This window comes from Anolis carolinensis, chromosome 5, assembly GCF_035594765.1.
Source record: "Anolis carolinensis isolate JA03-04 chromosome 5, rAnoCar3.1.pri, whole genome shotgun sequence".
NCBI classification, from domain to species: Eukaryota; Metazoa; Chordata; class Lepidosauria; order Squamata; family Dactyloidae; genus Anolis; species Anolis carolinensis.
In genome coordinates, this window is record NC_085845.1 from 12,843,201 (window position 1) to 12,868,639 (window position 25,439).

At 40.1% G+C, this 25,439-nt stretch overlaps 1 protein-coding gene across 1 annotated transcript in view; it reads left to right on the plus strand.

The window, feature by feature from the left end:
- The first annotated feature begins 1,460 nt into the window (after window positions 1–1,460).
- shroom3 (shroom family member 3) overlaps window positions 1,461–25,439 on the plus strand; it is a 259,144-nt gene continuing 235,165 nt past the window's right edge. Inside the window, exon 1 of the mRNA XM_003221846.4 lies at window positions 1,461–2,545. Coding sequence (XP_003221894.2) covers window positions 2,378–2,545 — 168 coding nt within the window. The 5' untranslated portion in view covers window positions 1,461–2,377. The remainder of the gene's footprint in view (window positions 2,546–25,439) is intronic.

The following is a 25,439-nucleotide window of genomic DNA, read 5'->3' on the forward strand; positions in this document are numbered from 1 at the left end:
AAGGTTATGTGGGACTGCATGAAGCGCTGTTACCTTCCCACCAGAGCAGTACCTATTGATCTACTCATATTTGCATGTTTTTGAACTGCTAGGTTGGCAGAAGCTGGGGCTAACAGTGGGAGCTCACCACGCTCTCTGGATTCGAACTGGCAACCTTTCAGTCAGCAAGTTCAGCAGCTCAGCCGTTTAACCCACTGCAGGGGTTAAATAAAATAAACCATGTTATAACTCCCAGGAAAAAAAATCCATATTATGGAAGACAATGGCTTCAAACTACAGGAAAAGAGATTCCACCTGAACATCAGGAAGAATTTCCTCACTGTGAGGGCTGTTCGGCAGTGGAACTCTCTGCTGCGGAGTGTGGTGGAGGCTCCTTCTTTGGAGGCTCCTTCTTTGGAGGCTTTTAAGCAGAGGCTGGATGGCCATCTGCCGGGGGTGCTTTGAATGCGATTTCCTGCTTCTTGGCAGGGGGTTGGACTGGATGGCCCATGAGGTCTCTTCCAACTCTACTATTCTATGATTCTAAGACTTTGGAGCATTCTGGATAAGGGCTGGTCAGCCCATAATTAATTGGTAATGGTTCTATGTACATAAACTTTGTTTCCTGCATAAAATACAGTAGAGTCTCAATTATCCAAGCTAAACGGGCCGGCAGAAGCTTGGATAAGCGAATAACTTGGATAATAAGGAGAGATTAAGGAAAAGCCTATTAAACATCAAATTAGGTTATGATTTTACAAATTAAGCACCAAAACTTCATGTTATACAACAAATTTGACAGAAAAAGTAGTTCAATACGCAGCAATGTTATGTTGTAATTACTGTATTTACGAATTTAGCACCAAAATATCACAATATATTGAAAACATTGACTACAAAAATGGCTTGGATTATCCAGAGGCTTGGATAAGTGAGGCTTGGATTAGTGAGACTCTACTGTAACTAAAAATATTGTGTATAAATGTACCAGGGGGTTGGATTTGATGGCCCATGAGGTCTCTTCCAACTCTACTATTCTATGATTCTAAGACTTTGGAGCATTCTGGATAAGGGCTGGTCAGCCCATAATTAATTGGTAATGGTTCAATGAATATAAACTTGGTTTCCTGCACAAAATTACTAAAAATATTGTATATAAATGTACAGTTAGTGTATTACGCACATTATATATGGAAAAGAAATGGATTTCATGTTTGGACTGATGTCTCATAATACTAATGCTTCGTCATATTTGATGTCTCATAATATTTTTCAGATGTTGCAATACTTGCATATGCACAATATACAATACTTGCATATTATGCATATGCAAGCATTGCAAAATCTGGAGGGAAAACCGGGAACACTTCCTGAGCATTTTGGAGAAGTGGTGCTCAACCTGTGATTAATGGGCGATGCTTTGTGTATCCCTCTGCGTCTGAGCCTCTGGAGCCCTTGTAAATATGGCAACCTCCCTGGCATCACATAGTTCTTGGCCTGCTGTGACAAACAAGCTGTCCTGTTCCCCCTGCGCTTGCTCCCTCGGCTGAACCGCTCTCATTTAGCCGCAACAGGCATGACAACACAGTGGGAAAGTGCTGAAAAGAGCTAAGCTATCTCCTTAACATTTTTTCAAGGGATTAATTTCACCTGCTTTTCCTGTTTCCCTGGCAGGGCTCTCTGGTTCTCCCTTTATAAATGCAACCGGAGAAACTATTTCAATGCTTTGAGCCTAAGAGGAGAAGGGAAAAAAAAGGTTTTTCAGGCCTTGGCTTCATTCCCTTCCCCCTGTCCCCGCTACTTTTGACAAGTCACAAAATTGTGAAGTTAGCAGAAAAGCCAGTGGAGAGACGGAGAAGATGCCTTCATTCTTTGGAAGCAATGAACTGAAGCAAAAACGGCCATTGTAATGGTAAATTGCTGACAGAAGGGAAGAAAGGGGTGATAATCAATCAAAAATGAAGCCCTGGCTTGCATTGGAGGAGCTAAGTCCCCAAATGGGTCCAAATGTGTTGTTTTCGCCTTTTTCTTTTTAATATTTGGACGGTTTGTGCGAAACAGGAGCCGGTGAGAAATGTCAAAGGGAAAGAAAGAGCCATGAATGGAAGCATCTTACATAAGGAAAGTTTTGCAGGAAGGGAAATGCATCCCGGCGAAACAGCATCACAAAGTTGGAGGCTCTGATACAGAAATGATATGCCCAAGCGTGGTTTTGAGGAGTTTTCTGCGCAGCATTCAGGATTTTGGGTCAGAAAGAAAAAGAACTCCCCTGGCAAGCTTCCTAGCAGACTATGAGACGATTCATCATGGATGTGGGGCATTTTAATCTTCCGCCGCCCTGTCCCCAAATCCTTTCAGTTTCTGCTTTTGGCTTCACTGGAGGTTCTGGAAGACAAAGATGAGGATGTTGGACAATATAAACAGGGGCATTATTTCGTCTTCAAAAGGGAGCCTGGCCCATAAAGGAAGATACATTTATTTGGAGGCTTTGCTACACGGAGGAGCTCCATGGGGATTTACTTTGAAAGGCGGACTGGAGCACGGGGAGCCATTAATCATCTCCAAGGTAACTTTGTTTATTGGATTTAAAGATGCCTTGAGCTGCTGATTTTTGCCAAAAGCGCTTCAAAAATATATATGCAGGTGGACCAAAGTTTTAATTTCAGGAAAGTGCTAGCGAAGGACCTTTAACTCATAATTAGAGTAGAGAATCTTAAAATGAATGAGATGTGTTCACTTCAAATCGATTAGCTGCGAAAAAATGCATCTTCCTGCAAGAAATTACTTTTCACACGAAAGACATACAAATGTATACCTCTAAGCCAATTGACTACTGAAATAAATTGACATGCTTGGACTTAAGCTGATTTAATTGAATTCAGGCAAGAGAGATTAAGCCTGCTTAAATCCATACATTTCGGCGTGCGGATTCAAGCTGTATGTATGTACCAAGGTTGATTCATTTTTTTAAAAGCCATTTGAATAATTGATACATGTTTCTGTTATTTCAAAATATAAGAAATGTATGGAATATTGGCTGTAACCAGAGGACTGTATTGTGTTGGTAGTGACAAAACAGAAATCTTTCCATATCCATAAATAATTTGCAAGGTATGTGGTTCCACTGGGCTCTTTTTAAAGCAGAGACCACAAATTAATCATGTAGGCAAATGGACATTGGTCTAAATCAGGCATGGGCAAACTTGGGCCCTCCAGGTGTTTTGGACTTCAACTCCCACAATTCCTAACAGCCGGTAGGCTGTTAGGAATTGTGGGAGTTGGAGTCCAAAACACCTGGAGGGCCCAAGTTTGCCCATGCCTGGTCTAAATCCTATAGCGTATCCTACCACAACTCTATTAGAATTGCAGAATGAATCTGATTTCCGATATATTGATTCACATTCAACAACTGGTTCAATGGCTCTACTCCAGTTGGGACTAACCAACAGGATTCCAGTCCTGTGGCAGACATTTATTACACAGTGAGAAAATTTATTTGACCCACTCCACTTCCGGAACTCATTGAAAGGCTACCTTCCATTTTTAAATTATTCTGATCTTGCATTTTGAAATCTCTGCTTAGTTGAGTTTGCACCGAGTTTGTTTCTTTTATTTGAAAAACGTTCAAGTGGAAAGGAGTGGTCAAAAGATGATTCCATTAATCTTCCAAGCAAAAAGTGGTAGTCTGGAGAGTCTTTTGAAACAACTTTTTGTACCAATAGGTTTGGTTATGGTCTATGAAATAAAACTATAATTATGAGGCTGATCATGTTGATTGCTATCTCTCATTCACAGTGGATTAATAAAGACTGTGAACCACTACTCTAGTGGTTCAACTATTGTGTTGTTGAAGGCTTTCATGGCCGGGATCACAGGATTGTTGTATGTTTTCCGGGCTGTAATGGCCATGTTCCAGAAATTTCGGGAGAGAATACTTCTAGAACATGGCCATGCAGCCTGGAAAACATACAACAACCCCGGTTCAACTATTGGTTGTGGAGAACCAGTCATTTTCTGGCTAATGTTCCCAGTGCCATATTTGTGCCCACTGGCTATAATTGTTTATTTCATTCCTAGAATCTCTCTAGAATTGGGCAACAGATGATTTGGTTCAAAGACCATCACTTTGAGTAGTACTGCTCTAAAGCACATATTACATTAGAATGTCAATAGTAGTGCAGACCTGAATAGACTGTGGTTCACACTACCCTATGTTTCAGGTAAATTGTTGTAAAGTCATCCCTTAGAAGTCCCTGTTAAGGAGCAATGGTCCTGAAGGCCAATCTATGTGGCATAATGTTGGTGAAGTTGCTATTTATTGCAGCCATCATAAAATGGAAGATCATTGGAAGAGTACTCTTATTGCTGTCTGCAACCAGGAACATCTGTGAGGTTTTTGACATGGTGCAAGGATGTCAAATGTGTCATTATGCACATTTTAATAAGCAGAACACTGCTAGGATTCTTAGGGTGCTTCCAGACAATGGTTTTGTTGTACAATTGTGACACTTGATCTGGAGGTGCAGGTGGGGATGGGAATTCAGACAACATCCTTTTCTTCTGGTTGTAACTCTTCTTTATTTTCCCACTGCTTAGTCTGGCTTTTTTTTTCACACACACACAAAAACCTATTGAGGAGAAACAGTTGGAACAGCTGCATAATGTCTTTTGAGTGTTAGCGTTAGGAGCAATTCATCTGGAAACACCTTAATTAAAGTAAAGGGAAGAGCAGAATGTTCTCAGTCAAGTTTATGCTGAGTTTATGCTTTGAATTCACAAAAAATTGTGAGAATTGTTGGGGTTTTTTTCCAGCCTATGTAAGGTTATTGGTAGGCAATTATGACAAGAGGCATCAAAGATAGGAATACTCCAATGTATTTGTTGAATTGTATGACCATCTTTAGAAATACTGAATGACATAACTGGCTGATTTAGCACAGAGCTTGGTGCCCTGATTACATTATCCATTGTATCTACCAACTCCAGTCCATTGACAATGATATGAACATAGACAATGGTTTCCAATATATTAAACATATTATAACATTAGTTGACATCCCAGCCACTTATGGTTTCTCGTGCCTACTTTATTACATCACTTTTCTAGTTCTGAACCCTTATCAACACACCAGTCCAAGAAACTCCTCCACTATTCATATATTTACTACTCATCTTGACTTCTAGATTGTGTCTCCCACCATTGTCGCCTATCTTCTCTTTATGACTATCATTAGAACTGCTTGAAGTGAAGTAAGGTCAACTGTTTAGTTGAACTGGAGAACACCAATTAACACAAGGTGCTGAAAGGTATATTTCAGAGTAAGGAACTGGCAAAACCATCTCTGAGTATTCTATGCCTAAGAAAATCACTATGAAGTCATGTGGTTGCCATAGGTTGCAACTTGAAGGCACATGCACATACAGTAGAGTCTCACTTATCCAACATAAACGGGCCAGCAGAATGTTGGATAAGCGAAAATGTTGGATAATAAGGAGGGATTAAGGAAAAACCTATTAAACATCAAAAGCACATTATGATTTTACAAATTAAGAACCAAAACATCATGTTTTACAACAAATTGATAGCAGTTCAATACACGGTAACTTTATGTAGTAATTACTGTATTTACAACTTTAGCACCAAAACTTTGCAATGTATTTAAAACACAGACTACAAAAACATTGACTACTAAAAGGCAGACTGCGTTGGATAATACAGAATGTTGGATAAGCGAAGGTTGGATAAGTGAGACTCTACTGTATATGCTTTATGTGAAAAATAGATAACGGTAGTTTGAACTGGTTAGTGTTTCCATTATCCTTCACAGTGGGTAACAGACCCTTGGTGATCAGTTGGAACACTGGAACAATTATAAGATATAAGAAATGGCCAGAATTAGCCAGTAACTATTGTTTTGGGGTTTTATAATGTGGGCCCTACTTTAATTTCTTAATTCCTGTTAAGTCTTGTATAGATCTTGACCCATAATAAGAACGTGATATCTTTTCAGGCTGCAGGTAGATGTTGATGGCCTATGACTTAGTTGAAAACCCTTCATTTTCAATTTAGGAAGGAAATCTATACACATAATAAAAGTGAAAATATTTATGTTTGTATGTGGCAGGGGTGTCCACTTACTGTCAGGACCCAGGCTGTAGAGCACCAATAACCTTACACAGAGGCCAGAATCTATCTAATATCTTTATTATAGAAATATATAAAGTCAATAAAAACAAGTGAAGAATATAGTTCAGAAGCAGACCTTTCAGATGAGGTCAAATATAGTCCAGAAATGTATTGTCTAATATAAGATATTAGAGTTCAAAGTTTTAATCCACTTGACCGAAACACACACTTTGCCAAGCAAAGTGTGGGGAAATGACAGAGTCTTTAAAGTCCAATGTAGCTTGACAACAAGGCTGGAAAATAAACTTGATTTTTGGCTAGATCAAAGACTTGAACGAGGCAAACATGAAGCATGAACAAAGTCCAAGGAAGTCCGTGAAACAAGGCAAGGCTGGAAACTTGATCCGGGAAACAAGGAACTGGGGTTACCAAGTCCACACACGATCTCTCTCCTCAAGCTGAACAATTGACTCCGCAAAGTTCCCCTTGCGTCCAGCACCTATATTGGGTCTCGTTTTCCCGCCAACAGAACACTTTCCCCAGAGAATGAGAAGCGAAACCCAACTCTGTCCAGATGCATGACTCCTTAGAATTTCCCAAGGGAAGCAGACCTAATCAGCTAGTTGTTTGGCAGCGATTCTCAGGCTCCGGCGATTAGCCTCCCTGGCTCCCCTATCTCTATTATAATTGTCCCTCCGGGAAAACGGGGGGGGGGGGGAGTTCTGCCCAAGGCCTGTTTGGCTACATTCTTGAGGACAAACATCCTCCAGGTGGAGAGGCTCCGATTCTGGCTGAAACGGCGGAAATCCCATGTTTTCCTCTTCGTCTGCCACAATAGTACTAGGAACAGGACTACAAGGCCCATGAGTCATCACACTTACACAGACAGCCTGCAGCCTCCACAAACTGCTTTAACCCACAGTGCCGAGGAGCCACCAAAACACTCTCTCCACTGACATTGCAGATTACAGTGAGCCCCACATCCCAGTGTTCCTTTCTCTCTCCATTGGAGTGGAATTTGTGTGACCCCCCTACTGCCTCTCCCTTAACCCTTTCCTACTAAACATACTAAAGAGAGAGGTTTGGGGAGAATTCACCATGATTTATTGTAGAGACTGGGATGTATAGTTCACCTGCAATCTAAGAGCACCCGGAACCCCTCCCCCAACGATGCACCTGGAAATAACTTACCACACAGACCCAACATGGCCAACTTTACATACTGGTATACTTTGGGGATGATTGACCTTTAATTCTGGGAGTTATCGTTCACCTGTATTCTGTGAGTCCTCTGAACGAATCTGACGAATCTGGACCAAACTTGGCACACAGACCCAACGCTGCCAATTTTGCATACTGGTGGACTTTGGGGTGATTGACTTTGGTATCGGACAGTTATAGTTCACCTATATTCAGAGAACACTAAACCCAGCAAGTGATGGATCTGTACCAAACTTGGCACACAGACCTAAGATGACCAACTTTTATTTTATGCCTTTTAATTTTATTTGTGTGTTTTTTGTATTTGATACCATTGTCTGCTTGTTTTATATCTGTAAGCCGCCCTGAGTCCCTTTGGGGAGATGGTGGCGGGGTATAAAAATAAAATTATTATTATTATTATTATTATTATTATTATTATTATTATTATTATTATTATTAACCTCAAATAATGGCAGGGTTTGGGGAGGATTGACTCAAGATTTTTGGGAATTGTAGTTCACCCACATCCTTATGTATTTTCTAATGGGAGCATTCATAAAAACAACAGGAAAGACTTGCGTTTTGTTCTAAGAAATAGCTGATATTACCTAACATCCAAAAACAAACAATGCCCCTTTCAAATAACCTGGGCACTGCCGGGTATCCAAACTAGTCAGGATATATAGTAATGGTTTTCAGGAGTCACAGGCATTGCAAAAAAGAACTGTTCTTAAGAATGATGTTTGTGTTTGTTTTAGATTTGACTAATTCCTTTTCAATCCTACGTATGTATACTCAGTGCCAAAGTCGATGGTTACTAATGCAGTAAATTGTTCAGATTAAATGTCCTCATAATTTATGACTGCAAAGATATCCTATCCCATCTATAGTCCCCTCTAGCACTTTGAATTGCTTGATATTTAAGTTTGTTCTCAGGTTTAATACTATGCTTAATTGGCAAGCAAAGCATTGAATGAGATAATTGCACAAAGAAGCTGAATTTGGCAAGAGAGGTGATACAATATTTATTGACAGTGGAATCTGAGGAACACAATTTAGTCATAGCTCACTTCTGATCTCTTGGTTCCGGTTTTCAATGTAAGCAAAATTGTTTTTAAAAGTTGGCTTGTCTCCCACAGAATAATAAAAAAGCATGAACCATTTGGCACTGCCAGGTGAAACAAGATATTAAAATCACCTTTGAGTGACTGGAGTGGTGTTTAGCTTCTAATAAGCTTTAAGCACATAATACATTTTCAGTGGTGGGAAATAGAATGGATTGTTCCAAAAGTCTTAGTGTGGCTTGCAGATATTTTTATTCCAACAATCTGATTGCAGCATGCAGATTTTTTTAAAAAAAAGGAGATGGTGCATATCATTGAAAATTAATGAGTTTGTGGGACTTGGTTTCCACAACAACCAACTCCCTTAATGCCAAATATGCCTGGGGTGTGCATGATACCACCAATAGGTCAGTCTCTTGTGTTTCTTTTCCTTAAAACTTCACTGCAGAATTGATGGTCTCAAAAAGAGGGGGAACCCACCTTATTTAAGGCACTTTTTAGTTGAAATATTTATTTACTCCCTAGTAGGACCAGGGATTTCCGAATCAAGTATAAATATATAGTTTGAAATTTCTGCAAACAAAGTGTGAGTTATTTCTTTAAAAAAATAATTGCTTCACAAAAAGAATTTACACAGCATAGGTTAGCAAAAGGAACCTGAGAATAATTTACCAGAAATTACAGGTAAGTGAACCCAGCTGAGACTTCATGGGAGAAGTAGTACTAAATCTGACTGTCAAAGTTTCACAAACAAAGGTCACTGTATGGGGGAAAAGGGCTCTTAATGAGAAATTCAAAATCCAAGTGAATAGCTACAGGTGATCTTATTGTACATCCTTTAGGTCAGTGCTTCTCAACCTGTGGGTCCCCAGGTGTTTTGGCCTACAACTCTCAGAAATCCCAGCCAGTTTACCAGCTGTTAGGATTTCTGGGAGTTGAAAGCCAAAAATATCTGGGGACCCACAGGTTGAGAACCACTGCTTTAGGTGATTCCTGCACAGACCTTACTTAAAAGGATGGATCATGGGGGGTGGGTTGCATATGAGGATGTGTGTCCTATGTCCAGAGATATGTTCTGTTCATTGTGTATCCTTTCTTTCAGAACATTTTTGGTCGTCCATTTTGATAGAACCCATCTTGCGTTGACTTGTCTGCCATCTGGGCATTGTCAATGAATCCAGAGCACAACCAACACATGTAAAGGATCAGCCAGGCCAATTGAGCCATGCTGTCACCATGTATGAGCTAAGAATGCATCCAATGCTTGAGACAGTGTATGTCAAGGAAGATCTGAAAATCTTTTTAATATCCCAAGGGATTGTTCGTCTCCATAAACAGCATTTCTGGATCTCTTGTGGACTCAGTACTGTAGATGTTGCATCTACACTGTAGAGATAATGCAGTTTGACACCACTTTAACTGACATGGTTCAGTGATATGGAATATGGGAGATGTAGTTTTACAAGCCTTTTAGCCTTCTCTGTCAATAAGTGTTGGTGCCTCACCAAACTGCCATTTCCATGATCCCATAGCATTGGGCAATTGTAATTGAAGTGGTGCCAAACTATGTTATATTTACAGTGTAGATCAGATATGGGCAAACTTGGGCCGTCCAGGTATTTTGGACTTCAACTCCCACAAACCCTAACAGCCAGTAGGCTGTTAGGAATTGTGGAAGTTGAAGTCCAAAACACCTGGAGGGCCAAAGTTTGCCCATGCCTCATGTAGATGCACCCAGAGAGCTATCTTCATGAGGTCAAGCTGTATCCTTCTTGGGAAATTTTGGCCTAAATATATGAGAAAGGTTTTGTTTTAATCCAGGTACAGTTGCTACCTTTACCTGGATTACATTTATCTCCTGTGTAACATCAGCACAGATCAAAGGCTATCGTCATGTGTTTATTTCTATGATTTTGCCATTTGTATCTTTTAAGTGCAGATATTTAATAACTGCCTCTTCCAGTGATTTAGTATATTAGAGAAAATATTAAATTAAAGCAACAAGTATAACAGAGTCCAAACTTTAAGGAGCCTGGGGCTCACTACAATCCATTTATGTGCCCTTTCAGCAGTTACAACTCAGACCTTTTGGGAAAGCTTAGCATACCGCAGGGCTTCTGAAATGCCCTTTCTAATCTTACATTCAGTAACTGTGTAATTAACAAGGGGACAGATTCTTGTCCTAGGAACAGAGGCTGCAATTGCATTCTTGTCCGGGGAGTAGCAACGAGGAACACTGTTACCTGCTGAGCTTTTCCTCATTCATCTCCTTAAACACTCACAACCATCCAGCTACTAGTCAGTCCTGGATTGGCATAACTCGAAACAAGTGGGGAGAATAATAATAATAATAATAATAATAATAATAATAATAATAATAATAATAATATTTAGATCTCAGCCGGCATTTGGAAACAATAGACATTGACAAAATCACAATCTGCCAATTGCAAAAGGCCACCCTACTGGGATCTGCACGCATCATCCGAAAATACATCACACAGTCCTAGACACTTGGGAAGTGTTCGACTTGTGATTTTGTGATACGAAATCCAGCATATCTATCTTGTTTGCTGTGTCATAATAAAATAATAATATTTTAATATTATCCCCCCTGCTCCTGCCAGCAGGATGGTCATAAGAAATAAAAGTCTATTATTGGTAATACTAGCATGATGCTGCCTGGAGTATTATTATTATTATTATTATTATTATTATTATTATTATTATTATTATTACGGAGTAATTCCAACTATTATCTAGTGTTTTTTGGAATTCTTCCTCTTCACGGAGTAGTATTTTGAGACTTAACACTCAAAAAAAGCAAATCAAATGCATTGTGAAGAGAAGGTGTGTTCTGTAATTTGGATACTCTCACTGTATAAATGTGTGCATTATTTTATTCAGGCAATTTATTTTTAAAGGACAAGGTTGTGTGTAAATTTCATAGGAATGTAGGAAGCCAAGGCATCTGTTATCCAAGGATTCAGGCAAGATTTTGTCCCAGGTGTTTCCTAATTCCAAGTCCTAACCAGACTCTGTCCAGCTTAGTTCCCAAAATCAGACAAGCTTGCATGTGTTCAGGATACAACAATGGCGTGGTATTTAAAGTTCCTAAAAGTAGAAAATGGAACATACAACAATAGTCCTGATGACTGTGTTATTCAGAAGCCAGAGTGAACATAATGCTTCCTGGTCTCATTGTTGGGACTGATCTCTGTTTGTTTTGTAAGTGGATACTAGACTGTAAGAACAGCCATTGGAAGCAGATGTGTTTGTGTGCACGCATTCAAGTCGCCTGTCAACTTAGGTGACCTTATGAATTTCGTAGGGGTTTCTTAGTCAAGGAATACATTATGAGTTACTTTCTCTGAAATATAGCCTACAGCACCTGGTATTTGTTGGCAATCTCCTATCCAATTACTAATTGGGGCTGACCCTATTTAGCTTCTAAGATCAGACAGGATCTTGTAACTTATGTCGCCACTAAAATGGCTGATATCCTACCTTTTTCTTGCCTACAAACAGGTTTATCCATATACTTGAGCAATTCAACTAGGGTTGATCTTAAATGCTCAAGTATTTGAAGATCAACCCTAGTTGAATTGCTTCATCCTTTGTTGGAAGCTGATGTCACACTGGGTTGCTGTGAGTTTTCTGGGCTGTATGGCCATGTTCCAGAATCATTCTCTCCTGACCTTTCTCCCACATCTATGGCAGGCATCCTCAGAGGTGGAGCCCCTGGTGGCGCAATGGGTTAAAACTTTGTGACCTGAAGGTTGGGTTGCTGACTTGAAGGCTGCCAGGTTCGAATCCAACCCGGGGAGAGTGTGGATGAGCTCCCTCTATCAGCTCTAGCTCCATGTGGAGACATGAGAGAAGCCTTCCACAAGGATGGTAAAAACATCAAAACATCCAGGCGTCCCCTGGGCAATGTCCTTGCAGACAACCAATTCTCTCACACCAGAAGCGACTTGCAGTTTCTCAAGTCACTCCTAACATGAAAAAAAAATCCTCAGAAGTTGTGAGGTCTGTTGGAAACTCGGCAAGTAGGGTTTATATAGCTGTGGAATAATGTCCAGGGTAGGAGAAACCTTACCAAAAACAATATACATTTTTCAGCTAGAAAATTAGTAAACCAGAGCGGAAACAGGCCAGGATCTTCCTCTGTGATGGCTTATTTCCTCTTTTGCGGTGGTGGAAGCTGCATTTGAAGTCATTCAACCCACAAACAGGTTTATGCTATTTTTGATGAGAACTAAGCCTATGTTTATATATAAAAAAAACTTTGTTATTTTACTGTATTTACTGCAACAGTGCTTTGTTAGTAGTATCTACATGAGCAAAGGCTTGGACCAGATGGCATTCAGGGTCCCTTCCAACTTTATTATTCTGTGATCAGAGTTGTGAAACTCTGCCATATAGCCAAATGCAACAACTCTGCCATATAGCCAAATGCAACAACCATACTTTCTTACACATAGGCATTTCTGATTACAGTAGACTATTGTCATGGAGTTCCTCTTTGTTGCTGTGCGCCTTCATGTCATTGCAGACAAATGGGAATCCCAAGGCAAATCTGTCATGTTTTTCTCTTGGCAAGATTTATTCAGAGGAGGCCAAGAGAATGTCTTGCCCAAAGTCATCCAATGAGTTTCCAAGGCTGAGCAGGGATTTGATTATTTGTCTCCCAGAATCCTAGTTCTGCAATGAAGCAAAAACACCCAGGATACTCAAAGCAACTATGGCTGGATCTACACTGCCATATAATCCAATTTCTGAATCCAGATTATCTGCTTTGAACTGGATTGTATGAGTCTTCACTGCCATATAATCCAGTCCAAAGCAGATAATCTGGATGCAGAAACCGGATTATTTGGCAGTGTAGATGTGACCTGTGCTATAATAAAACCAGTGTTGGTGGAGAGGGATGTATGATTGAGAGACTGGAGGAGTAGCAGCAGTCAACTTATCCAGATCAATAGGAGGACAATGTTGAGATTTCTATTTGCTCTTTCTCTTTCCCAAAATATGAACACCAATAAGACTGAATTCCGCAGACCTATAGAAGATTTGCTCATGTGTAGTAAAATCCTCAGTCAGGCTTCATTATAGCATTTGGAAAGCAAAGTTCCCAAGCTTTGTTCCTCCAAGTATTTGGGGGCATGTTCCCAGGATTCCTAACTGTTGGCTAAATCCAAAACAACTGGATTACCCAAGTTTGGAGCCCAATAGTTTAGATGAAAGAATTGATTTGCTACTCCTAGGGCATAAGTGACATTAACCCAGTCATACACTCCCAGCCTGACTTGAGTCAAGTTTGTTTTGAAAGTAGCATCAGCTAGAAAAACACCCTTGCATTCTTGCCTTGAGTTAGTTAGGAAAATGTCATGTAAACAAAATAAAGTACAAGTAACAATGTACACCAATTACTGTCAATAAATACAATACAGAACTAAATGGACAATTTAATTTTTGTAGCAATACAGGCTTACAGACAAATTGAACCAAAGACCAAACCTATGGAACCTATCTTGTTCGCAACTAGGGGACTGCCTGAATATTTGTCATGAGCTTTATTTTGGTAGCGCTAGACTTGTTATTTGCTGGAAAGCGTCCAGAGGAGGGCAACTAAAATGATTAAGGGTCTGGAGAACAAGCCCTATGAGGAGAGGCTTAAAGAGCTGGGCATGTTTAGCCTGCAGAAGAGAAGGCTGAGAGGAGACATGATAGCCATGTACAAATATGTGAGGGGAAGTCATAGGGAGGAGGGAGCAAGCTTATTTTCTGCTGCCCTGCAGACTAGGACACGGAACAATGGCTTCAAACTACAGGAAAGGAGATTCCACCTGAACATCAGGAAGAACTTCCTCACTGTGAGGGCTGTTCGGCAGTGGAACTCTCTCCCCCGGGCCGTGGTGGAGGCTCCTTCTTTGGAGGCTTTTAAGCAGAGGCTGGATGGCCATCTGTCGGGGGTGCTTTGAATGCGATTTCCTGCTTCTTAGCGGGGGGTTGGACTAGATGGCCCTTGAGGTCTCTTCCAACTCTACTATTCTATGATTCTATGATTCTATGCTTATTGAATATTGAAATATGAAATTAAATAACTAGCAAACAAACTCAAGCTCTGATGTCTGAACTGCTCTTTATATTACTTCACAATAAAACTAACAATTCTATGGCACATTTTTGCAGACATTGCTATGGACCCATTTAGTTGCACCTTCTGCCAACTTAGCAGTTCGAAAACATGCAAATGTGAGTAGATCAATAGGTGGGAAGATAATGGCGCTCCATGCAGTTATGCCGGCCACATGACCTTGGAGATGTCTACGGACAATGCCAGCTCTTCGTCTTAAATGGAGATGAGAACAAACCCCCAGAGTCGGACATGACTAGATTTAATGTCAGGAGGAAACCTTTACCTTTACCTAATTGCCAGTGAAACCAACAGTGGGAACTGAACCTGGATCCAGCTCATAACATAGAAGTAAGAAACATTTCATAAAGTGCTGGATTGTAAGAATTACTAGTATATTGCAGAGTACATTTCAAAGTGTTGGCTAAGACATAAGCTCCAAAATCCCATTAAGACATAACAGGATTTATGTGCATTCCTTCCACCTCTTTAGCTTTTTGCCCTGGAAACATGTAATATTGGGCCAGTTCCATTGCCTGGCCAAGGCAGCATCATTTCACTCCTCCCTTGGTAATCATTTGGCCTGAAATCTACTTCTGGCTTCTAGCAGACAAAGAGAGATTTCCCCCAATGGCACCTGCTGGATAGGCCTCATGCAATAAATCCTTAGGGGGAAAAGAATTTCAGGCTTTTGTAGGCTTCCAAAACTTGTCTAGCCTATTGACCATAAAAGATAGTGAAGCCAAATTATTACTCTGCAGGCGGGATAGAAAAATAAAGTATTATAAAGTATTATTATGCTGCTGTTTGGGGGAAGAGCAGTTTCTTTTAAATCTGCGGGACAGTTTGATGATTGCTTGGTTGATGGCTGGTATGGGCTTTAGGGATCTGTACCATTTAAAAATATTTTCTTTACACTCGGCATGTACGTGAAACTTTGAATATTTGATCTTTGAATATTTCCTTTGGATGTCCCCTTTAGTAACATGATGGGGGTAAATTCAGTAGGACCTATGTCAAAGTAGACCTTTTATCTCTGTATAAGTTTGCACCATATGCCATCAATCCTACACCCACTTTCCTGGGAGTTACATTTTTAAAAGGTGGTAAATTAGAGAGGCTGGGGGCAACACAAGGGTTGATGTTACTTCCCAGGTATGCACTAATGATGATTTGCTTCTGGAGTGAGAGAGTTGGCCGTCTGCAAGGATGTTGCCCAGGGGACGCCCGGATGTTTTGATGTTTTACCATCCTTGTGGGAGGCTTCTCTCATGTCCCGGCATGGAGCTGGAGCTGATAGAGGGAGCTCATCCGCACTCTCCCCGAGTGGGATTCGAACCTGGCAGCCTTCAGGTCAGAACCCCAACCTTCAAGTCACAAGGCTTTTATCTCCTAGGCCACCAGAGGCTCCACCAATGATGATGATGATGATGATGATGCAGATGCACCAAATCTAATAGGAATGCAGCTGGGCAGTCAGAATTTAAGAATACATGTGAAAATGCACATGCATGTTGCTTTGTAGTGGAGCTGGGATATAGTCTATATCAGAGCTTCCCAAACTTGTGTAGTGGCACATTAAGGGTTGGGCTTAGTACAGCGGGCTGAACTGTTGTGCTGCAGAAAAATCCTGCCGATTGAAAGGTCGGCAATTCAAGCTCAGGTTGGGGTGAGCACCCACCGTTAGCCCCAGCTCACCTGCCTTACCTAGCAGGTTGAAAGCAGAAATGCGAGTAGATAAACCAATACTGCTTTTAGCAGGGAGGTTATAAAGGCACCCTTAAAGACATTGGTCAGGAGGAAAGCTGCTCAGCATGGAAGATGGAGTGACAGCATCCTCCCCCCCAGGCTGGAGTTGAGCACAGCCTCCAAGATGCTGGAAATAAGATTGGGAAAACTGCCTTTACCTCTGTGTTGTCTGCCCTTGTTAATTGTATAATCAGCATTGAATGTTTGCTTTATGTGTGTACTATGTGTGAGAAGGGTGGGGTATAAATACTGTAAGTAAATAAATAAATAGTGTATCAATGGCAGTGTGTAGGTGTTTCACCCAAATGTGACAAGAAACTTCTGAGTCTTATGTGAAGTAAGCAAGAAATCATGTAATTTTTTTAAAAAATAAAAGGTTTTCATGAGATATGTTGTGTCCCCATACATTTCATTACTTTTTTTTCGTGTCAGGAGCAACCGGAGTTGCTTCTGGAGCGAGAGAATTGGCTGTCTGCAAGGACGTTGCCCAGGGGATGCCCGGATATTTTGATGTTTTTACCATCCTTGTGGGAGGCTTCTCTCATGTCCCCGCATGGAGCTGGAGCTGATAGAGGGAGCTCATCCGCGCTCTCCCCAGGTGGGATTCGAACCTGGCAGCCTTCAGGTCAGCAACCCAACCTTCAAGTCACAAGGATTTGTTTAACCCTTGGTGTTCTAGTGGATGCACACTGATCACTTATTCCTTGAAAGATTCTATCACGTACTATGTCAATCTTGGATAAAGTTAGTAGAGTTGAGACTGTCCCTCAGCTGGAATTTTCAGGCAAATAAAGATGACTGGTATATATATTGGGTTGTTGTATGTCTTTCGGTATATATATTCTTTTGAGTCAAGGTCTATTGTGATTGTACATCACAACTGATGTGGCTGCTATTTCAAGGATCCTCTTGCTCTAGAAATATCAATCAGTGAAGACAGGGATGAGATTTTCTAAAAGATATTACCCTGCATTATAAAATGCAGAGGGGGGTGGTTTCTTGATGGAAAAAAAGGCTCCAAGCTTTTCTTTTTCACTTTGTCCAATTATGCTGTGATAATACCCTTGCCAACCCTGTCCATCACTAGCAAGCTCAGTCAGAGGAAAGCCCTGACCCGGCCAGATGGGTGAAAGACACCAAACAATGACGAGTTCACTTTCCAGTTGATCTTGCAGGAAAGGTCTCAGCGTGGCCCATCAAGCAGCTCTAAGAATATAAGATAACCTCCACCCCACGTCACCCCCAGTGATGGTGATATGGGGGATAGATGGAAGGAATTCTTTCTTGAACATGTTTTTAAAATTAGATTCAATAGTAGAATTTGAAATGTCAGGGAAAATGTTTAAGCACTATTCTGTCCATTAGTTTATCTTCCATGCTTCCAAGCAGCGTCCTGACTTTTGGTTATTTTTTCCAATAGTGTCACAAATAACGCTATGTAACATGGTTTTTGTTCCTGGGTTTAAAATGTCATTTCCTAATTGGGTTGATCATAAAAACATGGAAAAGGTTTATTAAACTGCAAAAACTTTGTTTTTGTGATACATCTTGCAATAGTTTTTCAGTGAATATCTTGTAGAGTCTCAAACAATTCAACATAGTCTGTGGCAGCCACAAAAATGAAATATCTGGAGTATAACCACTACTTTTGAAGTAAGTAGTGCACAATTAAACAGGAAATAACACTTTCAAATCAGGAACAGAAAAATTTGCAAATTTTGTTATGTGGTGTAATAATTGACACACACCTCATCTGGAAAAGGGGTTTACTGGGTCATTTCTAAACCACTGAGAGAAGGTCTCCCTTGTTTTTAAAGTAATTGTTGCCTGATTTAAAAAAAAAACAACAATGCAGAAATCCAATATTTGGCTGTGATGGAACTGTAGATGAAGTTATTTATAATAATAATAATAATCCATTTCTTCTCTCCCAAAGGAGACTCAAAGCCGCTAACACTAAAAATCATAAAAAAATTGTGTAGACTATTCTGAAAATGTTTTATGTGTTATATTTATTTGTGAAATTAGATTAGTGTATGATAATCCTGCCATGTTGCTTATTGTTAGGATTTCAACTAAAGGGGTATTTCATTCACACGTTTGAGAAATCTTTCAGGAATTAATTCTGCACAGAAACATATGGGGTTATTTTACACGAAACATACTTTTGTGCCGAAAAGACTTTGTAAAAAATATAACTTTTGTGCAGAAGAAAACATATTTTTATTACCCTTGCTTTAAAAAAAATATTTTTCTCCTTCTGTCACCACAGTTTTTTTAATGATTGCAAACTCCTTGGGGAATTTTTTCCCTGATCGCTGCAGGTGAATCACTGAAGCACTGTTTAAAGATTCATGTTGATATAAAGCAGTAATAGTAAAACTAGTTTTTCATATACATAATTAACTTTCATTGTATAGCAATACTTTGCTTTAAGGTCTGTATTCTCTCATGGTCAATAACATAATAAAGTCTGATTTGTGCTCAATAAAGGAAACAAAGTGTTTCCCCTTGAATTTTTCATAAAATTGTTTTGTTTGCTGTGCTTGAGCAGAGTATGAATTCTATTGCTTGCTAGTTCTGGGTTGGTGAAAAAATTTCTATAATGTGAATACAGTCTGAAAGCACAATAATAGCTTCCAGACCACTTAGTGCCGCTAACCTCAGAGACAGAGGCAACTCTGTGGGCACATGTCAGATAACCAGCCCTGACAGCGTCGAGGTTAATTCAGGACAACGGCATCATGATGGATGCCGCTTTCCTTGTTCTGAGGGGGCTGGGAGCTTCCGTTCCCCACTCCATCCTCTGCTCATGAGAAACACCATAACAATCAGAACGGTAGTTGAAGGAAGAAACAGGGAACAATGAGGAGTTGGACACCGGGATTTTTGTGTGTGAGTGTATTAATGAGGCTCACGTGTGGGACCAGTCAACCATCTCAAACCGTTGAATTTGCACATGAGTGCATCAAAAATGCACATGCTATTCAGCCCGTTCTTAATATCCACATGTCCCCTGATTCCTAAGGAATGCAGCACCAATTCAGCTATTTAAGCTGCATGGCATTTGATACTGGGGGAAAATGGAAACTAGGGTAAGAAAAACCAGTCTCATTGTTTTGAGAAGAAGTAAGGAAGAAAGTACACAAAGTAAGCAGAACAACTTAGGCCCCATGAACACTGTCACAAAATGCAGCTTGAAACTACATTAGATGGTCAGTGTAGACTTCTAATGCAATTCAGTGCAGTTAAACTGCATTGCATGAGTCTACACTGCCATATACTGCTGTTTTGAAACTGCATTATATGGCAGTGTACATGGGGCCTTAGAGCAGAGGTTCTCAACCTGGGGTCTCCCGATGTTTGTAGCCTACAACTCCAGAAATACCAGCCAGTTTACAGGATGTTAGAATTTCTAGGAGTTGAAGACCAAAAACATCTGGGGACCCACAAGTTGAGAACCACTGCCTTAGAGGCTCTCCAGACAAGACAAGGATCTTTAATTCCTACTCTTCAGATCAGTTTCAGTTAACCCATTATTCCCAAAATGAAATTGAGCTCTCATTGCTATTTTATACAGACTGAGCATTGCTTATCTGGAATTCTGAAATCCTTCAAAATATGGAAATGTCAACCTTGACTTTCTGATGGTTCTGATAGTTTCATTAAAATGCTGTGTATAAAATTACCTTCAAGCCATGTGCATAAGGTTATATGTGAAACATAAATGAATTTTGTGTTTCTCCAAATTATTTCATTGTGGACGCATATGCAAATGCTGGCATTCCAAAATCTAAAATCCACAAAACTTCTGCTCCCAAGCATTTCAGAGAAGGGATACTCAACTAGCTAAGATTGCCATTGCCAGTGAACAGTATTTCCCCCAAAAAAACAGATTCAAAGAGATCAAGGAAGAAAGAGGTGAATGCTAGCCATAAAAGAGAAGTGCTTGATGCTTAACTAGTGTAATACAGCTGAAGCCCTTTAACACTTTGATTATAGTTCCTAAGTTATAATTAAAAAGGGTTCACTGGAAATTACTGAACGTTAGTTTATGAAACATTGACTGGGTTGCAATGTGAGACATGATCACTGTAAGGAGAACACAGGAGAGGAGTGAAACCCAGGATAGTTCAAGAAATAGTTTAGATGCAAAACCATCCATACGCAGGTGACATCAAACCAAACCAAACCAGAGGGTCTAAATACTTCCAGGGACTTATTTTCTTTTTGCTTAAGCTCATAATTCTGCCCTGGATTTAATCCTCCTGAGAAGGTTGTGTACGTATATGTAGGGTTTTTGGTTTTCTTTTACTTTTTGGTTTAGTTATGTCATTTGTTGGTCCTGGAAACAGGATTTTCTCTTAAGGATTAACCTATTGGAAGTCCTCATGGTTTCATTTGAGACATGAGATCAATCACTTATGTAGGGATATAAAGGCAAGATTGTTCTGTTCCTGAAAGTTCCCATATTCACTCAGCATCCTCTTGGAGTAGCATTGAGCCATAGCAGCTAAAGTGGTGTCAAGCTACATCATTTCCACAGTGTAGATGCATCTTAGATTTTTCTTCATTTTCTGTAGAATACCAGGAATGTGAACTCCATGAATGTAATGGGAATCATGCCACTACGGGATAGAGAAGAACTTTTGGAATGAATTAACTCATAAATGGGTCTTGTAGTCTGGTGGGGCTTCTAGAACTACATCACAGATAACACTATGTAACACAATTTTCATTCCTGGGTTATAAATGTCATTTCCTAATTGATTCTATCACAGAAACATGGAGAAATTTTATTAAACTGCAAAAACAAAGTACTGCAGCACATTTTATTATAGTTTTTCAATGAATATTTCATTAAGCCTCGACCAATTCAACATAGTTTATGGCAGCCACAAAAACAAAGTTTCTGGAGTATAACAACTACAGTAGAGTCTTACTTATCCAACACTCGCTTATCCAACATTCTGGATTATCCAACGCATTTTTGTAGTCAATGTTTTCAATACATCGTGATATTTTGGTTCCAAATTCGTAAATACAGTAATTACTACATAGCGTTACTGCATATTGAACTACTTTTTCTGTCAAATTTGTAGTTAAACATGATGTTTTGGTGCTTAATTTGTAAAACCATAACCTAATTTGATGTGTAATAGGCTTTTCCTTAATCCCTCTTTATTATCCAACATATTCGCTTATCCAACATTCTGCCAGCCCGTTTATGTTGGATAAGTGAGACTCTACTGTACTTTCAAAATAACTACCACACAATTAAAGAGGAAATAACACTTTCAAACCAGGAACATAATATTTTTCAAATTTTCTTGCAATAGTGTCATTTGGGGGAACAATATGGAAGACCTCTAGTTCAGAAATTTTGTAGATACATCTTTTCTGTTGAGAATTAATGTTCTCATTAGTTTTGAACTGCCGCAACTGGAGAAATATGATGACTACAGACCTGCAGTTGTTGAGGGAGCGGTCTACTATGACTATCACAACTGATAGACTTTAATGGAACTAATTAATTCAAGAAAGGCTATGGTTTGCCAGACTCTAAAGTGAGTTGTTTCTGGATCACATTGCATAAATAGTAGGTCTGGACTCCAGTCTAGCCGGCCAAACATCTGCCTGTGTTCCAAGATTATTATCCCATGCTCTCATGGAAGAACAGAACTTGGACCATTTTGCCCAAGTTGTCCCAATTGTCTTATTCTGCATGGGCACACAAGCTACAAAGCTGTTTTGGCAACCATGGGATTCAATTAGGCATCCAATGGTAGCCAAATAAAAGACTGGCATCATGCTAATTAGCTCAAGAGGGGATGCTGTTTTCCTGCTCTTTTCATAACACTGAATCAGGGCCAAACTGCATAATATCTGGAGAGGTTGAGGCTGTATTTTTTAAACTAGTTTTATTACATCCTCTATCATGCTGATCCTGGGTACTTCCAGCATAAACGGTCAGTGTAGATGTGCCCCAAGACAACAGATGAAAGATCAGGATTATAAAGTTATTATTCTGAGCCTAGCTGTTTCTTATTGCATCCTTTAAAAAGCCAGATGTGTGTGCCATTGGTGTATCTTAAAGTTCCTGACTTTGCATACTGTCAAAATTTACCATGTCCAATATCTGGATCCAAAACTTCCCATTGCTTCTCCTTCGAGATCTACTATGGCATGAAAGTCCTTACCCTCTACGCTGGATTTCCAAAGACTGGGAAAGAAACAAAGATCTGAGTTGTCAAACCAAGTGCTAAATCTGAACATAGGGTGGCAGTACAGGACAGTGTCACAACTGAATAGCCAAAACTTTAAGATGTGTCCAAGGCTCTTCCCTTTCACTATCCCTGGGCACCTTTGCACTTGTCCCTTGAATCTAATGTACCAAATTTATATGGCATTTTCCATCTCTATTCCTATCAGTTTAGAAACCTTTAAAAAAAATCATTGGTTTTCAAAACTGTTTATTCTGTTAATGGTTCATAGGATGCTTGCTGGACATTTTGGGAGCTCTCCATATTTTATGTTTGCCCTTAGTTGCATGTTATATTGACGCATACGTCTGATCCTGGATGGTAGAAGGGGGCTGGACTGGATGAACCTTATGCTCTCTTCCAGGTCTAGGATTATATGAGATATCACAGCCAACCCTGACTTCCTTGTGACTATTCCATTTCAAACTGAAAACATTTCATTTTGAAATGGACAACATAACATTTTGATGCACATTCGTTCCCAACTTGTTTTATTTTGAAGTGCATATTTAAATAAGGGCCTCTGTTGGCACAGTGTGTTAAAGCGCTGAGCTGCTGATCTTGCAGACCAAAAGGTCACAGGTTCGAATCCGGGGAGCTGAATGAGTGCCTGCTGTTAGCCCCAGCTTCTGCCAACCTAGCAGTTTGAAAACATGCAAATGTGAGTAGATCAATAGGTACTGCTCCGGCGGGAAGGTAACGGCGTTCCATGCAGTCATGCCGGCCACATGATCTTGGAGGTATCTACGGACAACGCCAGCTCTTCGGCTTAGAAATGGAGATGAGCACCAACCCCCAGAGTCGAACACGACTGGACTTAACGTCAGGGGAAACCTTTACCTTTACCTTAATATTTAAATAATTTTCGAGCAGTGGAAAACAAGCTTGATCCTTCTTCAATCTGGCATCCTGTCTTGGCCTTCTTTTCTCCAAATTGGACATACCCAGCTCCCTAAGTCACTCTTCATAGGGCTTGGCTTCCAAAACTTGGATCGTTTTGGGATCATGATATGGATACGTTCCAGCTTGTCAATATCCTTCTTGAATTGCGGTGCCCAGAATTGGACACAGGGCTCCAAGTGAGGTCTGACCAAAGCAGAATAGAGTGGAATTCCTTCTCTAAACACCATATTCTTATTGCTAAATCTTAGAATTGCATTGGCATTTGTAGTTGCCACATCACACTGTTGACTCATTATTATTATTATTATTATTATTATTATTATTATTATTATTATTATTATTATTATTTTACTATCATTTTTATTTATATCTCATTTTTCTCTCTAAAAAGATACTCAAAACTGCTTAATGGTAAAACTAATACAATACAATTTAAAACAGCTTCTGGTCTTCTAAGAGTCCTTGATCCTTTAAATGCTTTCTTTACAATAATACGTGAGAACGGGGAAGGGGGATGGGAAGAATATGTGGAAATAAAGTAAACTCAGAATAATTGTCTTTTTGTAAACCCTGTAAATCTGTTTGTTTCCCCTTCTGGATGAGCCTGTAATTCTATGCAATCATTCAACTGATTTCAGTGAATGTCAGGACCCAGGCTACAGAACACCAATAACCATGCGCAGAGGCCGGATTCTATCTAATATCTTTATTAAAGGAATATATAAAGTCAATAAAAACAAGTGAAGAATATAGTTCAGAAGTAGACCTTTCAGGAAAGGTCAAATATAGTCCAGGAAAATAATGTCCAATATGTGATATTAGAGTCCAAAGTTATAATCCAATAACCGAAACACACACTTTGCCAAGCAATAGTGTGGGGAGATGACAAGGTCTTTTAGTCCTTTGAAGCTTGACAACAAGGCTGGAAAACAAACTTGATACTTGGCTAGACAAGACTTGATACGAGGCAACAAGAAGCAAGAACAAGGTCCGTGGCGAGGTCCGCGGTCAAACGTGAAACAAGGCAGGCTTGGAACTTGGTCTGGAAAAACAAGGAACTGGGGTTACGAAGTCCACACACGATCTCACTCCTCAAGCTGACGAGTTGACTCCGCAAGGTTTCCCTTGCGGCAAAACACCTAAATAGGGTCTCGTTTCCCGCCAGAAGAACACTTTCCCTGGAGAACTAGAAGTGAAACCCAACTCCGTCCAAATGCATGACTCCTTAGAATTTCTCAAGGGAAGCAGACCTAATCAGCTAATTGTTTGGCTGCGATTCTGAGGCTCCGGCGATTCGCCTCCCTCGCTCCTCTATCTCTATTATAATTGTCCTTTCGAGAAAACGGGGGAGAATTCTGCCCAAGGCTTGTTTGGCTGACTTCTTGAGGGCAAACATCCTCCAGGTGCAGGGGCTCCGATTCTGGCTGAACCGGTGGAAATCCCATGTTTTCCTCTTTGTCTGCCACAATAGTACTAGGAACGGGACTACAAGGCCCATGAGACATCACAGTGAATCTACTCTGACTATACTCAGTCCAATATTCTCCTAATATTGGGTCTTCTAATTACATCATTGTAAACAGCAAAAACCATTTGAGACAAAACTGATAGTAAACCAGAGCAGTTGTATTTTTCTTTATGTTGGACTGCTATTTATTTTATTTAACATGATCATATGGCTTGAGTCCTACCCACACTTATATAACTGCTAGAAATAATGTAATAAAAATAAACGCCTCTCTTTGTGCTTATGCTGTGTTGGCATTGATGTGATGACTCATGGGCCTTGTAGTCCTGTTCCTAGTACTATTGTGGCAGATGAAGAGGAAAACATGGGATTTCTGCCGTTTCAGCCAGAGCCGGGGCCTATCCACCTGGAGGATGTTTGTCCTCAAGAATGTAGCCAAACAGGCCTTGGGCAGAATTCCCCCCCGTTTTCCCAGAGGGACAACTATAATAGAGATACGGGAGCCAGGGAGGCAAATCGCCGGAGCCTGAGAATCGCTGCCAAA